Source organism: Varanus komodoensis, unplaced genomic scaffold, assembly GCF_004798865.1.
Source record: "Varanus komodoensis strain SLA01 unplaced genomic scaffold, ASM479886v1 scaffold20_1, whole genome shotgun sequence".
Classification (NCBI taxonomy): domain Eukaryota; kingdom Metazoa; phylum Chordata; class Lepidosauria; order Squamata; family Varanidae; genus Varanus; species Varanus komodoensis.
The window spans coordinates 1329247-1352096 of NW_025335587.1; the positions used below are offsets into that span (position 1 = coordinate 1329247).

Below are 22850 nucleotides of genomic sequence, written 5' to 3' on the forward strand. Positions count from 1 at the left end.
TTTTGATTTTAAAAGTTATTCATTACCTTAGATCCCCAGGTCATGGAGGAAGAAAGAGTTCAGTCCTTAAAGGATACATGTTTCTTCCGTATATGGGACTGTAGAAGCCGTCGCACCAACTATGTAACTGTAGAAGGAGACTTCCAGCGTGTAGCAGTAAGAGGTATCATCCAGTAACCCACCGAGGAAGCGACGTCCTGTCCCTGCCTTAACAGCATCACGATTGAAGGAGGTGCTTGACTGTAATAAGAAGATGAAAAAGCAGATTAGAGAGAATTTCTGCTACGAGATTAAAACAAGATGACGGGAAAGGCATTTGCATGGGGGGAGGGGGACACACACATTACACCTCTGACAACTGGGGAATTAGGATTCTAGCCCCACTTGGCCTTGAAATTCATTGAGCTTCATGACAACAGTTCCTCAAGCCACTTCTGCCCCCATTCCCTTATAATATGAAAGTGAAGGACTTATTGCATTTTTATCCCACCTTTTTCCCTCCAGGGACCCAAGGCAGTTTACATAATCCACCTCTCCATTTTATACCCAGCTCTACCTCTCGTTTTCCACCAATCCAGGTGAGGCAGTGGCTGTACTGAACCGGTGCCTGGCTGAGGTAATGGGCTGGATGAGGGCCAATAAACTGAAGCTCAATCCAGACAAGACGGAGGTCCTGTTGGTTGGCGGATCGGGCTTCGGAGAGGGTGAATTGAACCTTGTCCTGAACGGGGTTGCACTCCCTCCTAGGGACAAGGTCCGCAGCCTGGGAGTGCTCCTCGACCCGGAGCTTTCACTGGAAGCTCAGGTAACAGCAGCGGCAAGGAGTGCTTTCCTCCAGCTTCGGCTGATTCATCAGCTGCGCCCCTACCTGGAGAACGACTGCCTGGCGACAGTGACACATGCACTGGTGACTTCCAGCCTTGACTTCTGTAATGCGCTCTACATGGGGCTACCCTTGAAGACGGTCCGGATACTTCAGTTGGTTCAAAGTAGAGCTGCCAGGCTGCTGACGGGGACTGGGCGTTATGGTCACATGACTCCAGTTCTCCGTCAGCTTCACTGGCTTCCCATTGAAGTCCGGGCCCAATTCAAGGTGTTGGTAATGACCTATAAAGCCCTAAACAGCTTGGGTCCTGGTTACCTGAAGGAGTGCTTACATCCATATATGCCCAGCCGCCCCTTGAGATCAGCAGGAGAGGCCCTTCTCCGGGAACCCTCCATGAAAGAAATTAGGAGGGTAGGTACTCGGAGGAGGGCTTTCTCTGAGGTTATGGAACGCGCTCCCCAGAGAGGTCCGCCTGGCGCCGTCGTTATTTGCTTTTCGGCGCCAGGCGAAGACCTTTTTATTTAAGCGGCATTTTAACTGTTAGTATTATTTGATATTATCTGGCCAGGGCGGCTTATTTTATATTGTATTGTTTGGATTTTTAATGTTTATATTTATTGTAATTTATATTATAATTACTTTTATTTATTGTTGTAAGCCGCCCCGAGGCTTCGGCGAATGGGGAGGCATAAAAATGTTTTAATTAATAAATAAATAAATAAATAAAATACTTACAAAATAATCTGTAAAATAGGTTAGATTGTGTGGGCCAAAGTCTTCCAGTAATTATCGTGGCCTGGAGGGGAACAGTTTTGCCACACGGGGCTGTGCAGGGTGGTCCTCAATTCTCATGTGTGGTCCTCCTCCACCTCTCAGATTATGTGCTGAAGAAACTACCAGCTGTGCTCAAAGGGGTGCAGATGCTGCTATTGCATATATGCTTTCCCCAGATCGGACAAATAAATAACTATTTGGGAGAAAGAAATTTTCATGGAAATGCAGCACTTGGAGAAAATGTTAACATGCTGCACCCTCCCTTGCTCTATCTACTATTTCTTAAACTTTAAGGAACTGGGAGATGCAATCACAGATGCCTGACATACCTTCCTGTTAGATCCTAAGCTCCAGACAAAAGGGAATAATTCACAGAAAAATAGAATATGGTCTACTTAATGCACAGTTTCATTGACACAGTCTATATAGCCAAAATTTGGTGAACACATGGGCTTTCAAAGTGCTGTAGTTGAACTTCCTGCATTCCTCCATCTGCACCCACATGACCAAACATATCACATTAATCAAGAAGATGAGCTGAGACCCAAGATGGGACCCCTTCATAGTTCACCCCCTGCCACGAAACCCGTTTGATGGACAGTTGGAACTCCACCCTCTCCAGAGAGTCTAGAGCAGATCGCAGCACTTGCAACATTGTCAGTGGGCAGAAGGCTGTGAGAAGCTGCCGAGGTTTCGTTCTGGGCTGGGGATGGGAAGCAGAACCATTTAGTGAGAGGATCAGAATTGCCAGTGGAAATTAGAAGGGAACCCTTTGTAGAAAAGTTACCTCTGCCTAGAGTTAAAACATTGGAACAGTTATAAGATGGGCAAGCACCAGAATGTGTCGTTTGTTTCAAACTGAAGAAATCAGCTTGATTTGTTTTACTTTTACACCTTGATGTGAAAGTGAGTGACTAAGGGAAGGAGCATGTCCATCTTTTGGAGCAATCTTGGTGGAGGAAAAATGGCAGCAAGGAAAATAATGGTATTTAGATCATTACCTTTAAAGATGAAGTGCTTAGGATTAAAGGCTTGCGGTTAGAGGGGAATGCCCTGTGTAAGCTGCTGGTGTTTCTGGGGAATCGAGAAGGGGGATGGGAGTGTAAGTCACTGAGCATCTTTTGGGGGTCTGGATTGAGATGCTAACAGGATACCACAGGGGAATACAGTGACCTGCATGTGGACCCTGAATACAAAAGCCTAAAGTTCCAAGCAAGGGAGCCATATAAACAAAAGATAAAGATGGTCAAAAACTGAAAAACCCACTAAGTGTTTCCGCAAAGGCCACAGTGGCATTTGTCACACACCATAACTCTCAGCATTAATCCTTCCATGCACATAAATCAATAGAGAAATTATACAGAATAATTTCCTGCCTTTCAGCTATGCTTTCAATGGAGAAGGATGAGCAATGGCCTTTGAAAGCCGCCTGCAGCTTTGCATTTCTGAAATTTTAATTAGAATTTTATTGGTTGCATTTTTGTGATTTTGATAACTGACTTGAGCACTTTTCAGTATGAGCATTTTAACCAAATATACAGAGCTGAGTTGGGCGTGGTAAGGCTAGGTCCTCTTCTAGTCTGAGCAGAACCACCCTGAGCTCCATGCAGGGCAGCAACCATGTGAGTCAAGGCGAGAGATAAGTCAGGCCTGCACACAGCACCCAGGAGAGCTCCTAGTGAGCTCCTGTTTCAACCAGGAGTCACATTCAGCCGTTCTCAGTGTGGTCCGAGTGACCTCTGCTTTGGAGTATTTTTCTCGCCCCTTTTGGTACTTTTGGAGGCTTGCTCTAAGGTGCTCAGCACATCTTTCAAAGCACAAAGGACAGACTGCCTGAGATTTAGACCCATGCATGTGTTCTTTTTGTTGGGAAACCACTGCCCTTAACCATGTAGAGCACTTCCATGGCTTCAGGAGGCTGTTCTGACAGTCATTCTTCATGAGTACAAGGTGATGGAAAAGCTTGAGGAGCAGCAAGAGGCTTCCTCACATAATGACTGCATGGACTGAGAGTTGCTGAACAGGATGATGGTCTAAGACCAAACTGAATCCTTTGATGCGACAGTCGCCGAGTCCACCCTTTCCTGCAAAATGGAAGCCTTGCAGGGACAAGCCTCTGGCCTGCATTCTAGCACTCCTTCATCTCTTTAAGAACTAATCCCTGGCGTGTGGTGTGATGCTAGCTGTGGCACACTGGCTCTGTGGAATCAGGATGGTCTAGAAGGGAGTGCTGGAGCCACTCAGGGGCTTTGCAGTGGTGCTTAAGCCTGGAGTACCTTCTGCTTGCCCTGGCTTCAGAGTCCAAGTCAGTGCTGGACTCCTGGGTCACGACAGGATTACCAAGATGAAGCATGTCAGCTTTTTTAGCATTCAAAGCATCATGTTGAAACTCAAAGTTAAATATTACTGCTATGCAGAGAAGAGGCTCTGAAGGCATATTTCTGCTCAGGATAGGCTTAAGATGTGTGATACATAATCATATTTCTGGTATATATATTTACATTTGTTCCTATCTAGCTAGCATGCCCCTTCCCTTCTTTTCCTACTCTACGTGTGGGGTGCTTCTTATGAGTGGAATTCAACAGACTCTCTGCATTTTCCAAATTGTGTCATTGTGGTTTTCTGGTCAGTGAACATGTACAACACACCAAACACTTCTTTTCTGCATCCAACCTTGGGCAATGCAGTTTTCAGTCCCAAAATAGGGAATGCATTTGCACCATACTGTGAGAGTGTAACAGCAAGGAGGTGGAGTGAACTCTGCCTAGACTGCAGGTGAGCTACTGACGAAGCAATAAAAGACTTCCCAGGCCCATCACAACCCCCTGAACCAGCTGTCTTTTCAGACTAGAACATATGCTCATTCCCTTCATGCAATACCATCACTGCCAGGAAGCACAACCTGAGAAAATAAGGACATAGACGTGATACCAAAACGTACAAGCAAACCTTTGCACTTCCAACTAGGACCTGTGTGAGTAGAGATTCCTTAACCTTCATGGCTGCCTTTGATCAAGAAAGTAGATTAGGAGAACGTAGTTCAAAAATGTTCGCTGTTTTATTAGCATCTCATGTCATTTTAAAAGGGTATGTTTTGCAGGGACATGAGAGCAGATGGAATTCTGTTTCCTGTTGGCAAACAACTTTTTTAGCTATTTCCCTGAAGTTTTAGGATATATTCCTGTCACTGTGTCCTAAGGAGTTCTCCAAAGCATCCTTTCTAACACCTTCTGATCTATGAATAGGCCACCTTTTCAGCAGCAGAGTTGTTGCATCTGAGGAGAACAAATGAGTGAAACCAGACAAGGGTGTTCAGTAAGTCAGGACAGGGTTCAGAAAATAACAAAAGACAGGACAGAATATAGAATGAGCAGAGAGAAGAATTATGGGAAAGAACACCTCTATTGTATCTGAGTTTACAATGGCTGATATTACATGACAGCCAGTGTGGTATAGAGGTTAAACTGTTGGGCTAGGAAACTAGGAGATCCAATTTCAGTCCCTGCTTAACCATGGAGCTTATTGGGCCAGTCATGGACTCTCAGCCTGACCTACCTTACAGGGTTGCTGTTGTGAAGTGGAGGAGAACTCTGTAAGCTGCCCTGAAATCCTCACAAGAGGACAAATCTTGGGATAGAAATGCAATGCAATATTTAATTTTGTAACACTGTAGAGGTAGATCTTATAGCTTGCCTTAAAAAATCTGGCTCAGAGGTTCACTGCTGGAAAAACTACACCTGGTTAGATCTAGGCTTGGCATTAGCATCTGCCATGGTGGGATGAATGTTGTGTGAAACCTTACGCTTCAGGATCAACCAGCTATGTATTTCAAAAAAACAATTATTTTAAAGCGTCAGCACGTCTCTTTGCAGTGCTAACAAATGAGTGAAACCAGGGTTTCACTTTGCAGGTGATGGCTGCAGCCATCATCTATGCTGTCCTCAGTAGCTCCTGTACCCCTCCATCCTGACAATGTACATGTTGAATGAAAGGATCACAGCCATTTATATAAAAGATTAATAGAAGCTACAACCACTTGGAGTCCAGCATTGAGTTAGAATTCTGTACCAAGCAGGGAGTCAGACCTGATGGTCCTCTGGTCATTTTCAACTCTATTATTCTAACCATGATGCTATGAACCACTTCGCCCACTGATGCTAAGATGTGCTGAGCCAGTTGGTAGCCTTTGATGCTATCATTGCCAGTAACTTCCAGTCCCCATTGGGAATAAGTAGGACACTGGCATGGACTAGAGCTGCATTTTTCTCATGTTCCAACATTCATCCACTCTGAAGCCAAGCACCTCTTGCCTCGGTCACAGATACAGAACTTAAGCTTCACTTTGGGGAAAGTAGTGCCAGCCAAAATAACTCATTGGCAACACAATTGGAGGGCTACTCTTCATTTGCTTTTTTTTTGGAAAGAGTCCATAATCCTAATTATTAAGCTCAAGGCACCACTAGGCAAACACACCAAGTGCATATTTCAGTAAAGCAACTGCAACCTCCGCCAGGTCTTTCATAGCTATTCTTGCTATAAAATATTAAAGGGTAATAATGGCCTGGTCTGACCAGGAGCAGGACTCCCCAGGGTTGCTTGAGTGCAGCACAGTGATCCAGGTGGACTGGAGTGGCATGACCTTGGAGCGTTCCAAGTATGGCAGCTGCTTCAGCAACTTCTAAAGTCCAGATGTGGCCTCTTATGCTTCTTCTTGGTCCAGACTATCCTCTTCATGTCTTTCCTGGAGAGTTGGAAGTTTAAAGAGCCAGTTTCCTGGCCTGGAACTTAGCAGTCTGTCTTATCTGTATCTAAGTGATTTCCTGGTGATCCAGCACTAGGATGGATGGGTCCAGGGGGAGGTCATCAGTTTGTTGGTAATTTCAGGGGTTCGGGAGGTACAGTCTCTAGGGATCCCCAGTCAGAGGTTCTGACCTGAAGGTCATTATCTCATACATAATGACAGGCTCTTGGTCTGGGTCCTCCATGTCCCCTCCTGTTTGAAGCCTTCTCCCTGGCATGGTCTTCTCCCATCTAGGGGAGACGTCAAGCTACCACAGGGTGGTGAGATGGAGATGTGGAGAAATTGTGACAGCTCCCTAATTGCCTTGGGTGTCCATTTAATTCCATGGGTTCTTTGCAAAAGTGAAATTTTGTTTCACTTTCAAAGCAAAATTGCAATTTTATATGCAATTCTCAATTTCCTGGATAGATGTGACATTCTTATCTCTAATTAGTGTAAACACTGGTAGACATTATGAGTAGAAGTGATCATTTTTATTATATTTTCTGAGCTTCTCTAAACCACCCAACTACTAGGCAGTATAGAAATAGCATAAAAATGATAATAAATCAGACACAACTGGAGAAAATTCAGAATAACCCAATGGAAAAGAAAAGACAAGTCTCAGGATGTAGGAAATAAACTTACATTTTTCAAAGTAGCCCAAGAATACTTTGAAGAATAACATTTTATTTACTCACAATCTGAGACTTGGTCTCTCTTTTCCATGACAACTGTCCTTAAGCCAATGTAAGTAATTCCTACCTACAGCTCCCTGCATTTATAATTCCATAGATAAAATGGAAAATAGAAGCTTTGATATTTAACCTTTGATAGCCTATCTATTCATTATCAATACTGGCTAACACTATGTAAAACCTAAGAAAATAATAGGCATTTCAATAACACAGATTAAAAATCTTAATTTATTTCCTTTTGTCTTGCATTTTAAGTAGATGGACTTGAAATGTATACGGGGCAGACATGGGAGAGCCGATTTTCAGAGAGAGAATTTTTTTTCCCCCACTCTCTTTTTTTTCAAAAACATATTCAAGGTATGAATAAATTCCAAGAAACCTGTGGGCACCCATCTCTAATTGCTTGTTGGATCACAGGTAAAACTCACCACATGCAGTCTTACAATATCGTCTGATGCATGAGAGCGTCTTAAATTCTGCACAGCAATCATGGAAACCAATTGAATTTAAAAAATACACAGGTGTGCTAAGGCAAAGCAAACAAGAGTTTGATGTTTTCCCAAAATCTATAACCAGAAACTTCTAAAGGAGGCACAGTAAAAATCAGAGCATCCTGAATTTTGGAACTATGCAATCCTATGCATATTTAGACAATAAACAAGTTTTACAACTCTCAGCATGCTGGGAGTTATAGATTTTGTTACCTGTCTAAACATGCATAGAACTGTGCCTTAAGAGCCTCTAATTTCCTGGGTCTGATGCAGCCAGTAAAATCAATGGGAACGGTGTCTATAAATTTGCAGTGTGGATTCATGAAATTCAAAGATGAGAAGGACCACATATCCCATTGCAAGACCTCTCCGCCTTTTCTGACACCTTCTATACAGGCATATATTAAAAGTTAGTGTGGAAACATCTCCATGTGACTGAGAATCAGAAGCATCTGGAATGAGAGAACAGAGCAAGATTCAGCAGTTGCAGATCTTCCGGGATGGGGCTGGTCCCGTGGATGCAAAATGACAACCTTGGTGGTACTCAGCATGCTATTTTACTCCGACAGGTGGGAATCAAAGAGTGGCACAATATCTCAGTAGGATTCTCATTGGGATTAATAGAGATGCAGTGAAAGGCTGCCACCATGCTTTCCGTGTTAAATACCTTTCAAGTAAGGCTCGCTTACATTTATTAAGCTAGAAAAATGCTACAACAAACAACAAGAAGAATTTCAAGCTTGTTTAGCCAGCCCATGCAAGTTCTGGCCATGAAAGAGCTTTAGCCATACCTTTTGTACCGGTAAAACTGCCAAGACATGTTACAACTCTGAAATCTTTCACCATGTAACGCTCCCAACATGCCATCTGATGATTTTTAGAAGTGTAACTTTTCTGCTATGTTCTTTCAGGACAGAAATTGCTTAGAAAATTGGTTCCAACCCTAAACATGAGGGATTCCCCCTTTAGGCCTTTTCAACAATGTATGTGCACACAAAATGACAAGGAGGCAGGGAAATCCAGTGATGTGGATAGTTCTTCCTTTGCGTTGTTTTTGGGGGCTACACAGGAATTTGAAGACAGCCCTGTGGGTAACAAGACTAGATTGGTTTAGCATCATGGGACAAATTGGTTTAGTTTAGCCAAGAGGGCTGTTCCACTACAACTGGACTTAGCCCAGTTAGACACACACAGTGTATATCCTATTGCTTGTGCCACTAAAACCATTGCTGCTGGATCCAAAACCCCTATAGCTCATCTGTGAATAGAAATGTATTGCAAACGAGGAAAAAATTAAATGTAGCGCCATCTGTCTTACTGGAAATGTTGCCAACCTAAAGGAGACAAGGGACATTTCTATTGCATTATCACTGTAAGACGTTTCCAGAAGAAATCTGTTTATCTTCTATGTAAGCAAAATGTAGCAGCAGGTCAGGTTTATGGATATGAAGAAAATTAGCTGCTTTTAGGCAGAACAATTTAACAAAATGCAAAAGTCCATAATCTAATATCAGCTATCCAGTTTCTATGCATCACTAGCAAATATATTATGGCATGGACTTTCTTGGATTAGAATTTACTGTGTGAGATAACCAAATTATGTTTCTGAAATGTAAGCTCCAATAAAAGCAGTAAATATGACCAGGATTTATAACTAAGTGAATAATTGACCAGGACTTTTCTCTCATATTTGACTTTGTGTTTTAAAAATGATACATTACTTATTTTGCTATTTTCTGTTTCCCAGATTGCAATGATTATTTTATTTTTTTTTACCAGAACTAATTAGTAATAATATGTATCATTGGCCTAAAAGTCTAGGAAATTTAATTATAACTGGAGAAATTATAGGGAGATATGATTTTGTCTGTTTTTCAAATGTGCAAGGCATTCTGGACATGTACTGAGGTTGGATGTTGTTATATATTACTTTTAGCCCTTTAGAGCCGGCAAGGAGGAGACGTAACTTCAGCAAATACCTACCTATCATGCATAAGCTAAACAATGGTGAAAGAGGCTGAGTGAAGAAACCATTATCTAACGAATGACAAAATCTTATGCACAGTTTTTTCCATGGGACAGGACCCTGCTTAACTTTCTCCCATTGAAATCAATGAATTTTTAAAGTTCTTAACTCTGGAAAATTTGGTAGCTAGTTTGAAGCCACAGAAGCTCTGTTCCTCTGAAATGTGGGAGGCAACAGAAGAAGGTTCCTTCCAATCAATCAGTAAATATCAACTGGTGGTCCATGTAGCTTGCTGGAGTCTATACTGACTGTTGGTGGCACATGAAGGGTCTTTTGTAGTCCTACAAGGAGTTGCCAAGGTTTTTTGACTGAACATTCTATACGTATTTGAACTAGAATGTGCTAGAGTTTCAACCTACAGGTGTTTTAGTGTCCAGAGCTATAAAGAGTTAAGAAGAACACTGAGACTAGCTATATAAAGGAGACTCCCTCTTTAAAGGAGATAAAAAGAACAACTACTCAGAGCAGGGCCTTCTCGGCGTTGGTACCCAGATTATGGAATGCACTCCTTGGAGAGGTGCGCCTGGTGCTGAGTTTATATTCTTTTCGGCGCCAAGTTAAAACCTTTTTATTTAATTGCTATTTAAAAAAAATAGTATTTTATCATTAACAGACTTTTTGGTTTTTTGGTTTTGTTTTTATACAATTTTATGGAATTTGTAATTGTTTACTTGTTTTTAATTGTACCTGCTGTGAGCCGTCCCGAGATGCCGAGGCATGTGGTGATGGCATAGAAAAGTTTGAAATAAATAAATATTAAAAAGGAAAGAATTTGCCCAGCTGTATAATAGATGGCTCCCATGCTGAATAGTGAAGGATGTGGTGTGCAAGGCACAGAGAAGTTGTTAGAGAAGGTCACTCCAAAAGTCACGAAGCCTGTGTGAATCTGAAAAGTTATAAGATGGCTCGTCCGAGCAAAATGAAGCTGAGAAAGGATCATCTGGTGGGGCTGGCACATGCCCTTTATTAGTAGCCACTGACCAAGAGAGTGGCTCTATTCTACACTGCTTGGATGCTTGCCCTCCTGCTCTGGACACTGTATTCTTGAAAGACTGGGGGTGGTTATGTAATTAATGATGGCTGAAAGATTCTGAATATGCACACTGGTGCCTTCTCTCCAAGGGAAATGCTTTCCTTTGGCTGTACCCCTACTGGAGCCAGCTCTGTCTGTGGTAGATTACTTCCAGATTTTAAGATGTTTAAGTGGATTACTAATATGTATTGCTCTCCATGGCAGAAATGCCTAAGTGCCCAAGATCCAGTTGCTTAGATATTACTACTTTGCCTAGAAAATTGGAGGAGTCTTGGGCCTAGTTGAACCTTTTTTAGCCTGTGGGCTGAATTCCATTTTGTAGAAGCTGGAAATATGTTCCAGTAGAGGCTGGGGCTGAGGACAAAAAAGGAGGAAGGGCCAAAAACAGCAGAATAGTTTAGTCTAAGACTCTGATTTCCAGTAACTGAGCCTCAGAAGAAGCTTTTCAAGCATTCACTATGGGAAAACTGCTGTAAAATCCTAAGAAGCCACCAAATCATGGTTACTGGAGCCAGGGAAAGGGTTCATCATTATCTGGGGGACTCAGACACCCAGGCTTGGCCCCCTAGCAGGCCACAGTTGACCCCTAGGCCTGATGTTTAACACCTCAGAGTAAAGAAAGCAGACTTTATAAGGGGACTTTATATTGTTTACAGCCAGACCTGGCATCAACAAGGAGAGAAAATGAAGCTATTTCCCATCTGTTTTTGTTGGTTTCTTTTTACTGGAAGCGGAATAAATAGGTTCCTCTGCTCCCATCACAAATAGCATAATCAGCCATCCCCAAGTGAACAGGTTCTTGAAATGTTTAGCTGTTTTGAAGACAAATCTACTAACTAAAAGAACTGATGGGTTGCAAAGCAGTACACACCAAGTCCACATTTATCTTCACATTAGAAATTATGCCAGTCCATCAGTGAATACTCAAAAAACTGATGAATGAGCCTTTTCAACACAGACTTTTTTCCCATGGAAAATGAAACATTTCTGGGGTGATACTATGACAGTATCTATGAAAGGACCTATGAAAGGACATTGGGTTGCAAAGGTCATCTTCAGACAGGATGAATGGGAACCTAATTCTTGGCCATAGAATGAGTAAGTCTAGGTCCAAAATGGCACTCATATTATCTGTCACTACATTTTTAGTGTAGGGTTAGGCTTACGTTCATTGTAGGAAAAACAATGGAAAGGCTCATAATAGGGAGAGATCTAGTGATGCTAGATAAGGAAGGGAGGTTGGCAGCCACACAACATGGCTTCCGCAAAAACAGGTCCTGCCAGACAAACCTTGTAGAATTCTATGACAATGTCTTGAGATGGCGAGATGGAGGGGATGCAGTGGATGTGGTTTACCTGGATTTCAGCAAGGCCTTTGACAAAGTGCCTCATGATATCCTGGTTGAGAAACTGAGGAGTTTTGGGATACACCAAAGCACTGTCCAATGGATTAGGGCATGGTTGACTGACTGAAAGCTGAGGGTAACCATTAGTGGAGAATCATCGGAATGGCGGCCAGTGACAAGTGGGGTTCCCCCAGGGCTCTGTCCTGGGGCCGATCCTGTTCAATCTTTTCATAAATGACATGGAAGAAGGGGTGAAGTCTGCTGATGATACTAAAACTGGGGCAGTGGCCACAACTGAGCAGCAGGTACTCCAGATCCAAAAGCATCTGGACAGACTATGAAAGTGGGCAGGAGACAACAGGATGGCATTCAATGTGGATAAGTGCAAGGTCTTGCACTTGGGACATAGGAATAGGTGTCATAAGTACAGATTAGGGGACAAGTGCCTGGAGAGCAGCGCTTGTGAAAGGGACCTCAGGGTGCTGGTTGACTGCAGGCAAAACATGAGTCAGCAGTGTGATGCAGTGGTCAAGTGGGTGAATGCCACCCTTGGCTGCATAGCCAGAAGTGTGGCTTCTAGATCGAGAGAGGTATCACTGCCACTCTATACAACTCTGGTGCGCCCACAACTGGAGTATTGTGCTCAGTTTTGGGCCCCTCATTACAGGAAGAATATAGCCAGGTTAGAGTCAGTGCAGCGTAGGGCCACAAGGTTGGTGGCCGGTTTGCAGGGGATGCCATATGAGGCGAGACGGAGGAAACTGGTCTCTTCAGCCTGGAGAAGAGGAGACTCAGAGGGGATATGTTGGCGACATACAGGTATGTGAGGGGATGTCACTTGGAGGTGGGTAGAGACCTGTTCTCCCCTGCAGAGGAAGGCAGGACGCGCTCCAACAGAGCCAAGCTCAGGGAGCCAAGGTTCCATTTAGATGCCAGGAAGCACTTCCTGACAGTCAGGACCCCGAGGGTGTGGAATGGGCTTCCAAGAGAGGTCGTTGAGGCCCCATCGGTGAGGGTGTTCAAAGATAGACTGGACATGCACATGGTGGGCATGTCGTGAGCAGAGCTGGCTGGAGCTGGGGGTCAGACTAGATGGTCCAGAAACCCCTTCTGACTCGCTTTGTTTCTGTTTCTATGTTTTATTCCTCGATCTCTGGTTACTCGATCGTGTCTGTATCTATAACTTCTTTTCCTATAACTACAGACTTGATTTATTCTATTTTTTTAATATGTGTTTGTTTTCACAATTACACTGAGACAACCCCACTCTACCATTGGTGAAAATTCATGACAATTTGATGAACAGTGTGGAAATCAGTTTTAGGTGGGATCTTGAATTTGTCAGATTCAGTATCTGTCAAGGAAAAAAGCCAATTTGGCAGATGGGATTAACAAGAGAATACTTCTGATATTTACATATTGCTCCAAAATATCTCTAAGGATTCAGTGGTTGTAGAGGAAGCAACTTCTGACCCAGAGCATCCACAAACAAAACATTAATTTTTGGGAGTAATTGGTGTGAATACAGAGGTTACAAAACATGCTTCTGTATTCACATGAATTATAGCAGGCCAGTAGTAGCTGAAAAGGGGGGCAAATGCAGTCAGATATTGTAGGTGTAAAACCTTTGCACAACCAGAATTTTAGAGTATGGGAATAAGTTTCTTGTGAATGAAAAGACCTCCACAATGTAGCAATGCTAATTTTCCATGACATAGTAATGCTAATGAAACAATCCATTCAAACGACCATCTTCAACATGCTGTTTTTGAAGCAGAAGGCCAGAATTTGCCTGCTCATGCACCGAGCTCCAAACACGCAGAACGCTAAAAGAAGTCCCTTTGAATCCAGACTCACTGCCCATATACAAAATCCAGACAAGTCCCTGCTTTGCCAGTGATTCCCATTTTGCTGCAAACATGTTATTAGTGTGGGACTCTGCATAAGAAGCCTGCATTCAAAAAGTTTCTTCATTATTATGTCAAAAGCTCATATTCCATTAATGACATCATAGGGGATCTATTCGGTATGCTAAATGGTGATGCCAAGAGAAGGAGAAGGAGCAGGAGCAGGAGCAGGAGCAGGAGCAGGAGGAGAAGGAGAAGGAGAAGGAGAAGGAGAAGGAGAGAAAGAAGAACCAGCATTTCAAGTCCTCTCGCTGCTTTTGTCCCTTGTAAATCAATCAAGTTTGACAGATACTTTAAGGGGAGTAATCTTTTCAATGATACTGTCAATGGATAATATAATGGAACATTGTCTTGATGCTGTGTGAAGACATGAAGCTAGTCAATTACGGACAACACTTCACGGAGCCGCCAGTTTTCACTTGAAGCCGTTCTAGGGAAGTATTCTAATCCTTACAAATGGCTGCCATAGCATGCAACATAAAGGAGACCTCCTGAAGCTTCAGAAAAATAATTAGCTACAACAGTAACCCATTCTCACACTTCTCAGACATTGGCGAGATAACGTTAACAGCATAGCTTTCTGTCCTTCTGGAGCATTCAGTGCCTGCTGTGTATTTATACACACAGCTTTCTAATTGTTCCTGCTTTTTTCCTCACACCCACAAAAGCATATACCGAGAGTGTCATAACTGCACATATCTTTACAAAGAAATCCTGGTATCCCAGCCAGCTGTATTCCCTGCTGCTCTTTCCACTAGAGCTCAAAACGCTAGGGCTTGTTTATTTAGAAAGAGCTGATAAATTTACAGCAGATACCCACAAGCTTATACAGACCTTGATGCACTGAGGTTTATGAACAGCAAGGCAGCACTATGTGCTGGCAGGGAGGGGCCACCCTATTAAATACCAGGGAATGGCGAAAGATTAGCCTATGCCATCTGGATCGCACTTGCAAAAGTCACCCATAGAAAGGAGGAGATCTACCAGTGATACCAGACAGATAAGGAAGATTTGTAATAAAGCACATCCAGTATCCACCAGGTTAAACAAATAATGTTTTGTAAAGGTCAAAGAAAAGACACACATCCAAACTCAAGAGATGTGACCTGGCAATTAATCACAGAGATGACACAAAAAGGGTGCAAGTAGGATCATTTCAAGGCAATCTACAATGTCCAACAATAGCAGGTGTTTAGCTCTTGATCCAAATAAATTGCTCCCTGTACAAGGTGATGCCTTAGAACTGCTGACTTGAGAAGCAGTGAGCCGGCTGTTCCCGGAATAATCTATGATATGCTGGTTGCTGGAATATACTGAAGGCTGCCAGTTGCTCCCGGATGTGACCCTGCCAATAAGGAGCAGGAAGGACAAAGTGCTTGTTGGCATCTATGTTCTCTCTTCCTGAGAGGCCTCCCCTAAACAAACAAATGTAGATGTCAAGTAGATGCATCTTTTCTTTCAATGTATTTTTATCCACTGTGCTACACACATAGCAGCTTCACATAAGAAATGTGGGTCAGATTTGTGTTCAAGGACCAACATTCCCTAGGCCAAATGGAAACCCAGGCAAGAAATGTTTTCAGTGTGCCAGTCCACGTGTTCGACTCATGTGGAGAATGATACAGAAATGCTTTGATGCATGATTCTAAATACCTATGGCTGGCATTTATATGCTAAAATTGCAATCACATGGTTAGCATCACTAGTTTAGAAAGACAAACTCCTTCCTTGGCACCTTTCTGTGGTTTCATAGAGTCATAGAATAGTAGAATTGGAAGGAACCAGGCCATTGGGAACAACTTCTTGCTCAGTGCAGGACTCCCAGTTAAACCATCACTCTCAGATGCCTGTCCAGCAACATTTTGAATGCCTCTAGTGTGGGAGACCCCACAGCCTCCCTAAGTAATTGGTTCCATTGGTACCATTGTCATACTGCTCCAACAGTTGGGAAATTCGTCCTACTATCTAGCCAGAATGTGGCTTCCTGCAACTTAAGCCCATTATTCCATGTTCCACACTGGGATAATTGAGAAGAGATCCTGTCCTTCCTCTTTGTGACAACCTTTCAAGGAGTTGCAAAATGCTATCCTATCTCTCCTCAGTCTTTTCTTCTCAAAGTTAACATGCTCACAATCTCTCCTTTTAGAGCTTTGTTTCCAGGCCCTGAATGATCCTTGTTGCCTCCTCTGAATTCCTTCCAGTTTGTCCACATCCTTCTTAAACTGTGGTACCTAGAAATGGACCCAGTACTGCAGATGAGGCCTAGCCAGTGCTGACTGAAAGAAAAATAGTACACTATGGGATTTGGATGTGATACTTCTGTTAATGCAGCCTAAAATACCATTTCCACATTTCTGGGTAGACACGTCATAGCTATATTTCTTTATTGTTTTCTATGATCAGCTCTACCTAATGCAATGGAGGGAATAGGGGAAAATGCCATCAATAATGACCAAGAAATTCTATCTGCAGAGAACCAAATGCTGAGTTCTGGTTGTCATTTTCCTTTCTCTATGGATATCATTGCTTCCATGTTAGTCACAGCTACTACTGACCTTCCTCATTGAATAGATGGTAGGAAAAGGCTTGCTTCTCTGTATTTGAGCTGAATGTGATCTCTACTGATTGCCTCCTTTCTTCATTTATAGAAAAGTTAGAGCTTTCCCAATCTTTGACATTCAGCTTCCAGGATTTCTGACCACTGACTCTGCTGTTTGGGAGCTGGTGTTTAAAGAAGCTGGGCAACATCAAGTTGGGGAAGGCTGAGTTAGAGAAATGGCAGCTGGGAATTTGGTCAAGCTAATGGTTCAAACTGGTACCAGAGGACAAATCCAGAATCTAAGTAAAACCCAGCCAGTTGAGGCATGTGGCAATCCTACCATTGCAGTAAATATATTTCCGCACCAGGACTTTAAGTCATTTGTGAGAAAACTGTGAAACCCAGGCTTCCGTTTAATTGGCACGTTTGATCCCCTAAGCTTTCTGGAGATACAACAAAGCCCACACTTGTTTTCTCATCAGCTCTGTATCACCAAGTAATTGCTTGATTGAGTAAAACTACGAGAGGCAAACATCTTCTGCATTACTTTCTGATGAGGAGAGGGGGATCTCCCTAGGCACAGACTTATTTTTTTGATTGCTTTTCTTCTAGCATGAAGACTCGGCTGCTTGTGATACTTTCTGTGAAATGAGAGGCAGAGAGGCCTTTCAGCCCTCTTTCCTTTCCCAGACCTGCACAATCCCCAAACAAAGCTGTTTACAACATTTCTGTGACTAAAATAATGCAATATTAAAAACAAATCAACAGCTGGAACTTCCATTGGCGGCATATGGTGGCTGGTCTCACACTGCTGGAAAAATAAAGTAGCGAGGAACAAAGAACAGCAAAGAAAGGTGGGGGAGATGCATCTGTCCAATGTGATCGCAAAGAAATACAAGATAACATGAAATTCTTGCATGTGTGTGTGCACACACACAAATGCATGTACTGGATTTTAGGTCCACTGGTGAGGTTCACTTTCTTTCTTTCTTGTTTTTTGAATAAGTTTTATTATAAATAAACCTAACACGAAAGAGACTAAAAACAACATCAATCATCAAAAACATCAGACCTACTGGGTCAGCCGCCCACATTTTTTCTTTTTATGTTAAACTATAAACATATTTAAATCTATGCATAGTCCCATTTCTCTAGCCAATGATAAAAAGAATCCCAACTTTGATAGAAGTCTGTAACTTCTTTCTCCTTCAGCGACAAAGTCAATCTGTCCATTTCTGCACAGTCCAAGATCTTTTTTAGGATCAGTTCGTCGGTAGGTGGCTCTTCACTCTTCCAGTGTTGGGCAAATGCAATCCTAGCCGCAGTAATTACATGTAGAGTCAAATACATTGCTTGTTTACTATCATCATCAGGTATAATGCCTAATAGGAAAACTTCAGGTAACATTGTTTTGTAACATTTCCTCAAGCCATTTGTGTATTTTAATCCAATACTTTTTTGCCTTATCACAGGTCCACCACATATGATAAAAAGTACCCGATTTAATAGGCTAACCTATTTGGCGACAAATACCATCTATAAAACATAGGTTTTCTTTGTATGAAGTTGCTAATGTTACTTTAATATTTCTTTCCCACAGCTTTTGCCATTTCTCTAATTCAATATTATATCCAAAGTTTTGCGCCCATGTTGTAAGGTTCACTTTCTGACTGAGAGATGAACAACTACCAGCAAGGTCCAACAGAAAAGCTCTTTATTGAAGCCTGCCTTCAGAGGGAGACCAGCTCCCCAGATATACCATAGAATCATAGAAGAGTAGAGTTGGAAGGGGCCATGAAGGCCACTGAGTCGAACCCCCTGCTGTTTCAGGACACCACATTACACCATCCCACTCAGATGGCTGTTCAGTCTCTTTCTGAATGTCTCTAGTGTGGGAGAGCCCTCCACCAAGCTAGGCAGCTAGTTCCACTGACTGTGCTCTGACTGTGAGGAAGCTTTTCCTGATGTCCAGCCTGAATCTGGGTTGTTGCAACTTGACTTGATTATTCTTTGTCCTACACTCTGGCATAAGCAGGAAGAGCTCTTGACCTTGCTCTTTATGACAGCCTTTGAGGTACTTAGAGAGGGAGATCATGTCCCCCCTCAGTCTTCTCTTCTCAAGGCTGAACATGCCCAGTTCTGTATATATGTTTTTATCTTAGCATGCTCTTCAGTCACTAGTCATCTTGACCTATACCCATCTACACTTTGATCTTGCCTCCTTCCTATAGTTAGCCTTTCAAGGTAGGACATGCTGTTTTTCCCCATTCCACAACTATCTTTGCAGCAGATAAAGAAGCAGACTGACACCAGTCACTATCTTCCTGGTTTGTGTCCTTTAATTCTGACATCAGTAGATCAAGATTACAAACAGGAATGCCATTTCAGGTATGCAGTTTCTGTTAAACTACTTTTTATTCATATACTGCATGCAATTGCAATTTTTCTCTCTATCATATGCAGGAGCTGGTTTGGGGATATGTGCTTCCCATGCAGCTGAGGTTTCCATTTAATCCCAATGGGATTTCATAGTGTTTCTTTCTTTTAAGTGGGGCAGACTGTAGCATTCCCCCCACCCCCATATCAAAATGTTTGTATTTTTTTGTGCACATCCAAGGCATAGATGCATTTTTCCAGGTTCAGTGTCTCATACAATTGGGATCATGTTTTTATATGTTATTTTTAGGTGTTTAAATCTGAATAAATTGAATCTTTCTCTGCTTTGTCTTTAATCTATATGTATTGGTGTTCTATATGCAAATCCACCCATCTGCCATGCATTCCCACTGTAAAAATCCTTGTCGGTTTCACAAAAGCAGGACTGCAATGGAATATTAAGAAAACAAAACTGGCTACAGAAGGATCACTCAACTTTACTGCCAACAATGAAGAAACTGAATTTGTGGAAGATTTTGCATACCTCCGCTCAGTCCTTAATTCAAAGGGAAACAGTAGTCAAGAAATTAGAAGACTGAGACTTGGAAGGGCAGCAATGAAGGAACTAGAGAAGATTGTCAACTGTAAGGACATTTCACTGGAAGCCAAGGCTAAGATCATCCGCACTATTGTACTCCCAGTCACTTCATATGGGTGTGAAAACTGGGCCACTGAGAAGCAAGCCAAGCCAAGATGAAGTCTGTGAACACTCCAAATGCACAACCAACAACTTCTTCTACAGCATGTGCAGCACAAAGGCTACAAGTCATGTGTGTGGAAGAGGGGCACCATTGCTCAGTGCTGGGGAGGTGGGTGCTTCGTAGAGGGTGCCTTGTGAATGCTAGGTATATTCATTAGGAAGTTGAACTCCTGCCTGCAAGAAAGCAGTCCACAGCCTAGAGCGATAAGCCCAGGGAATCGCATTCCCAGAATAGATTCTTCCAATCTTCACTTTATAACCTTGAAACTACAAGGCCATCTGCCTTCCTTTGCCCCTCTATCTCTGCCTCTGAATTTGAAGAAGTCATTTGGGGACACTGCAACTGAGAAAGCTTAAACCCTTCTCTAGAATATTCAATTTCTTTATTTTTAATTTCATTTGGAATTTCATATTATGCTTTATATGGTATTTCACTTAAGGAAGGCGGCACTATCCAAAGGAGGGTAAGAAATGCATTAAATTAGTCATCCTTAGCCTGGTGCTGTTCAGTCATTTTGAACTACAACTCCCAGCATTCCTCACCACCAACTGAGCTTTCAGCCTCTCGGTGCAGACTTTCAGCTGGCTGAGCCAGTTGGGGAAGGCTGCTGCCATAGCAAAGATAGATCCACCACACCATAGCCCTTCCCTCACCCACAGATGCCCCCTCCCGTGGTGCAAGTAGAGTCGAAAAAAGCCTCCGCTGGCCCTGATTACAGTGGAGAAGGGGGAGTTTTTTGAGGATGGCTACAGCACTGGAGAAAGCAGTTGGTCCTTCCCTTCCCTCCAAAAATGCTACTCTTCACTGCAAAATGTCCTTCCGTGCTGCAGTTAGGCACTGCGTCAAAGGAGGCTTTTGCAAAGCTGTGTGCCCGTGGAAGCAATAAAATGGCCTTGTTGGCAGGCAGTGACTGGACATAAGTCAGGGAAGCCGGTGGCCCAGCTGAGGACTTCCTGAGGCCCAGACTCAGTCCAGAGGTTGCAGATTGCCCAGTCCCATCCTACAATGGAAGGTTGCAGCATGTACACTTCTGATTTGGCATATTGACATGACTTAACCTCAGCACAGGCTGCCTGAAGACTGTAACTGCCCAGGAGTGAAACAGCTGAATGCCTAGGCCCTATTTAATTATATGGGAAACATTTAAAAGAGAAACAAAATACAACAAAAGCAGTGCTGCTTACGAAGGAGAAGTCTTCAGCATTCTGGCAGAGTAGCTTGGGGAAAATAGCCTGTCTCTGAAATCTTTCCTCATCTTCAAAAATGTTCCCATACATAAAGCCATTCATCATAGTGGAGTGAGCATGGATGTCAATATAGAATTCCAGGGTAACTTTCTGTATGGAAGAAATACACACATATACAAGATAAATTGAAAACGTATTTCAAAAGAGAATCCAGCTATAAAAGCAATGTCATCCCTGAAAATCAAAACATACAGCAGTAAAGATTGTTGTGCCAGAATGAAGATAGTGTACCAATTAGGACTCCTTCAAGTATTTTCCAAAATGGAATGTATAGTCCTAAAATTGACACTCCTGCGCAGAAGTTTCTCTTTGAGATTGTTCACACATCTCATTCTTGAATGGAAATTTGTCAGTCACCCTTCCTGAAATTACAGGAGTTACCCTAGATCTGAATGCCTTTGCAGAGGAGATAGGAAGAATCCTTTTGCTCCCAGTCCACCAAGAACCAGAAATGGCACAGTTCATTGATTATCTAATCCCTCCATGCCAAACCATTGCAAATAATCTAAGAGATTAACTTGCATGGCTTTTGCTCAGAGAGAGGTCACTTCAAATCATACATTCATGTACATTTTGTAGAGTTACTTTTCATCCAGCTGCTACCCAGCTTAGAAAAGAGCTGCATAAAATTCTCACCTCATGGTGACATTTCACTATATGCAGGAGACAGGCATTCTTTATCGTGCCTGACTATATTTCCAGCTGAGAGTCCCCCTCCTTCTGCCAACAGCCTCCTCCTCATCAGAGGAGGTGGAACCAGCAGCACTTACTGGGCTTAGAACTAGACTTATGACCTGCTGAACTTCACAACCAAAATATGGTGCCCAAATTCATCTTTTTCCTCCTTCCTCACAATTCCCCTTCTTCTTTGTTAAGTCTTTTAGATTATAAACTTCTGAGCAGGGGCTTGTTTTATTTTTCATCTTTGCAAGCCAGTCTGGGAGATTTTTTGGCTGAGAAGTAGGATCAAGATGCTATCAACCAATCAGTCAATCACTCACTTATGAGAACATGACTATTCTTTCCATGGGCACACTCATACACTGAATTACAAACTAATGTTTGCCAGTTGTTACTTTCCTAAAAACCACACACCCACATCATTAGTTATTTATTATACCTTTCAACTGATAAATTAAGCCCAAATAGTGCATTGGCCCCACTGTAAAACCACTGGGAAAGTGTTCTTGAAAAAGAGGAGGAGGAGGAAAAAAAAAAACCTGGAGGGTTGCACTAAAGAACCTGTAAACAACTACGACTAAGAAATGATGAGCATGGAATGAATAGCTTGAATTAAAAAAAAGCTTGCTGGCTACTTGAGCTTTGTGGCTCTGTGAGAAATAAGTTAGAGGGTGAAATGATCAGGTGGTACTATAGCATTTATTTACATAGTGAGAGTTGTCATCTGTCTTATCCTAAAGACTAATGAATACAGTCATCCCCTCAATTAATCATCCATATTTGCTTAGAGTATATTCCCACCTGGATACTCCCCAGACTGGAGCCAGAATTCAATTAGGATGGTGGAAATAGACCAACAACCAAAACATCTTTGGCGATTCTTCTCATTCCTCAGTAGCCCAACCCTCCTTAGCAACATGCTCAGCTCTTCTCCAGTAATTAGTTCTGAAGGGGACAGTTGCCAGGCAGTAATACCCATTAGGAGCAAAGTATTATGGATGTTCTTTTTTATGAGTCACAGTATATAAAAGAAGAAAATAAACTTCCCTTTCATTCAGCCTGCAGTGACGCTATTATAACACAAATATTTGTAGCAGAAAGAATCTTTTAGTTTGGAACTACAAAGATGCTGTACTAGCCTGGCAATGGCCAAGAGCAACAGAGTTATTCTACTAGCACACTTCAGCTTTCTACTTCGTATTTCTGGTATTCGCTAAGTGACGGGGTATGACTACACAGAGATATCTTGGAGACGGCACTGTAGCTGATTTAAAGTATACACTATGATTTTTCAAAAGTAATGCCCTTGCTTATACTATCATCCATTCTGAGTTAGACAACTTGTTCCCATACAAGAAGTTTGTT

General features: G+C 42.5%; 1 protein-coding gene across 1 annotated transcript in view; it reads right to left on the minus strand.

The window, feature by feature from the left end:
- Positions 1-22850, minus strand: part of AGBL4 (AGBL carboxypeptidase 4) — a 933972-nt gene that overhangs the window by 84268 nt on the left and 826854 nt on the right. Inside the window, exons 10-11 of the mRNA XM_044430335.1 lie at positions 20742-20894; positions 78-240 (exon numbers count right to left, since the gene is read on the minus strand). Coding sequence (XP_044286270.1) covers positions 78-240; positions 20742-20894 — 316 coding nt within the window. The remainder of the gene's footprint in view (positions 1-77; positions 241-20741; positions 20895-22850) is intronic.